This window comes from Rhincodon typus, chromosome 17 (assembly GCF_021869965.1).
Source record: "Rhincodon typus isolate 14 chromosome 17, sRhiTyp1.1, whole genome shotgun sequence".
Taxonomy (NCBI): Eukaryota; Metazoa; Chordata; class Chondrichthyes; order Orectolobiformes; family Rhincodontidae; genus Rhincodon; species Rhincodon typus.
Window position 1 is genome coordinate 325926 of NC_063348.1, and position 3281 is coordinate 329206.

General features: G+C 46.9%; 1 protein-coding gene across 1 annotated transcript in view; it reads right to left on the reverse strand.

The window, feature by feature from the left end:
- The window catches only part of pex16 (peroxisomal biogenesis factor 16), a 23925-nt gene that overhangs the window by 603 nt on the left and 20041 nt on the right, over positions 1-3281 (reverse strand). Inside the window, exons 7-8 of the mRNA XM_048607231.1 lie at positions 533-597; positions 1-299 (exon numbers count right to left, since the gene is read on the reverse strand). The exon at positions 1-299 is cut by the window's left edge and continues 603 nt beyond it. Of these exons, the coding sequence (XP_048463188.1) occupies positions 241-299; positions 533-597 (124 nt within the window). The 3' untranslated portion in view covers positions 1-240. The remainder of the gene's footprint in view (positions 300-532; positions 598-3281) is intronic.

The window sequence follows — 3281 nt, forward strand, 5'->3', positions numbered from 1 at the left end:
CGAGAGCTGGTCTCTGACACAGACCGACAGAACGAGAGCTGGTCTCTAACACAGATGGACAGACTGACAGCTGGTCCCTGACACAGACCAAGAGATCGAGAGCTGGTCTCTGTCTCTCAGTTTCACAAAGAGGCATTCCAAACAGGATCTGTGGATGGTCCAAGCTGTGTATAATGCTGGTTAAGCAGGTGATTGTGAATAGCACAATTTACTTTTGTACATTTTGATAGCAGGGTCCAGTTAACCCCAATTGTAAAAATATATCTTCTGCCAAACTGGTAAATAATCCATCAATGGACCTGAAAGATAGAAACAGGAGCATCGTTTGATCAAAAAATTGCACTTCGCGCTCCCTGACCAATGCCTCTTGCCCCCACCACCACCAGACACGCTCCTGGGGTCCCTACTACATCCTCAGGCTCATGCCCGAAATATCTGGGGGTCCTGTTCGCTCCCCCATTGTCTCCGCGCTGATCCAGAGGAACCGACAGAAAGAGGAGCAATCACACAGGAGAAACATAAGTATACTTACGAGCCAGCAGACTGACTCCAGGAACATAGTCAGCGAGTATCCGGAGCAGGAAGAGGATCTTAGTCCTGGAATAAGAAACACAGCAAGAGATGAGGGAGAGGCAGCTATTGATGTAGATTGATAAATGTCAACAGGCCTCCAGATATCTTCCAGTATCAGAGGGCAATGGTGAAAAGCGATAAGGAGGATTCTGGGAGATATCAGCTCAGTTACCATGACTGAGAAGGGGACAGCAGACCTATGCTTGGCTGCTCAGGAAGCAGGTTTGCAGACCGCATGGGTAGTGCCTGGAGAGAGACAAGTTACTTATTTCCCCCTGAGCCATCTCCCACTTCATCTGGAGGTCAAAGATGGACCTTGTCCACAGGGACACCATGTACCAAGCTCTGAACAAGTGGGGAAAGAACGTACCCAATGTTGCCCTCATCCTGATGGCCACCTTTGTGCCTGTATCAAGCTGTGTGCAGACACTTGTCTATGCACCAAGCGTGACTATGTGCTAAGGTTCTACTTGTCCTTGGTGTTATGAAGGATGGGTCTGGGGTTGGTGTCACAGAATGCTCCAAGTAACTGGACCATTATCTTTATGGAAAAATGTATAAAGGAAAACATCTTTGACCACAAGTCCAACAGGAAGTAGACAGCACATAATGTCCTTGAGATCCTGCCAAGTGGTTCCCTGAGTAGACTGGAAAAGCCATTTGGCAGAATGTCTCATCACCAGAACTTTCCACAAGCACCAAGATGTAGCTTGGCTGGTGGTGAGAAGGGCTCTGCTGTGAGTTCCTTTGTGCACACCTGGACTCTCTCCGTCACTACACACTGCCCTCAAAGCAGCTGTGCTGCTGAAGAGACTATCACACATCTCCTTTGGGAATGTGTCTTTGTAAAGAAGGTCTGGAGAGAGATGCAATGGTTTTTGTTGAGGTTCATTCTGAGAAATCCCATGATGCATGACTCTGTGCTCCACAAGCTGTTGCGTGGGACGCACACCAGGACAAACATTGAATGTGCCTGGAAGACCATCAACTCAGTGAAAGACGCCCTTAAGTCTGCTCAAACCTTGCTGGTCTTGCAGTGTGAAGAGTTGACCTCAACTGGGTGTTGTAGACAAGCACATTGCATGGGTCCAAGGCTACGTACTGAGGGACAAACTAAGCTTGGGACAGCTGCCGCCAAGGTGAAGTGGGAAAAGACCACCGTTTAAGGTAGAACCAGGGTCTGTTAAGTTATCAGACCCTCTCGTTGCTAGAATGCAGAACACTGTTTACGTGCAAGAGTAAAAAATGCCTTTGAAATTTTGCAACTGCAGGGAATGTCAAATTCCGATGTTTGTTTCTCCTTATATGTAAAGATTGTACAGAACTGCTTTAGTACCTGTAAATGTACATAGCGATGATTTTTTAAGTATATTTTAGCAATTTAAAAGAAATATTACTTTGCGTCATTGTAGTCTACTCGGAATAGAGAGCGGCAGTGAGAGTCTGGAGTTTGGTGACAAGTGGGTACGGTTGGGTAATCTGTTCCCAGATTATTGGCCATAGTTGATAAGGCTCACAGTGGCAGGAGAACTCAGCTCTGTGGAATGCTCCTCCTGCAATATGTGGGAAACCAAGGACATTTCCAGTCTCCATGGTGACCACATCTGCAGGATGTCCGTTCAGCTACAGCTCCTGATTTGCCGCATGGAGTGGCTGGGGGTGTGGATGGATTTCCTTTGGAGCATCCATTAAGTTGAGAACATTGTGGATAGCACGTTCAGTGAGTTGGTGACACTACCAGTAAGGGCTACACAGAGAAGAGTTGGGTGACCACCAAGAAGATAAGTAAGCTTGGGAAGGTAGTGGAGGTGTCCCTGTGTCTGTTTCTTTCTCAAACAGGTACTGTTCGGGTACTGTTGGGGGCATGAACTATCAGGGGAAAGCAGCAGTAGCATCACGATTGGCAATGCAGGCAGGGTCGGAGCGTAGGCGAGCAGTAGTGATAGGAGACTCTATACACACATAGGAGTACAGATAGGCATTTATGTGGCTGCAAGCAGGACTCCATGATGGTGTTGCCTCTCTTGTGCCAGGGTCAAAGATGTCTCTAAGCAGGCATTTTCAAAAAGGGAGGGTGAGCAGCCAGATGTTCATATTGGTACAAACAAAATACATAGAAGGAGAGATGAGGTACTGCAAAGGGAGCTCAGGGAGATAGACAGAAAATTGAAAAGCAGGACCTCTAAGGTTATAATCTCAGGATTACATCTTGTTCATATGCCAGTGAAACTAGAAATAGAAAGACAGTATAATTAAACACGTGGCTAAAGAGTTGGTGTAGGAGGGAGGGCCTTAGATATGTGGATCATTCGGATGTCTTTCGGGGGTCAGTGGGGCCTGTACAAGAATGACAGGTGCATCTAAACTGGAGGGGTATCAATATCCCGGCAGGAACGTTTGCTAATGCCACTTGGGAGGGTTTAAACTAGTGTTGCGGGGGAAGGTCTGGAGCACTAGGGCAACAAGTGAAGTAACCAAGGAGGAGTCTGAGACTCTATAAAAGCCAAAAGAACTGCGGATGCTGTAAATCAGGAACGAAAACTGAAGTTGCTAGAAAAGCTCAGCTGGTCTGGCAGCATCTTTGAAGAGAAAATCAGAGTTAACATTTCGGGTCCAGGTTCTGAGGAAGAGTCACTGGACCTGAAATGTTAACTCTGATTTTTTTCTTCACAGATGCTGCCAGACCTGCTGAGCTTTTCCAGCAACTT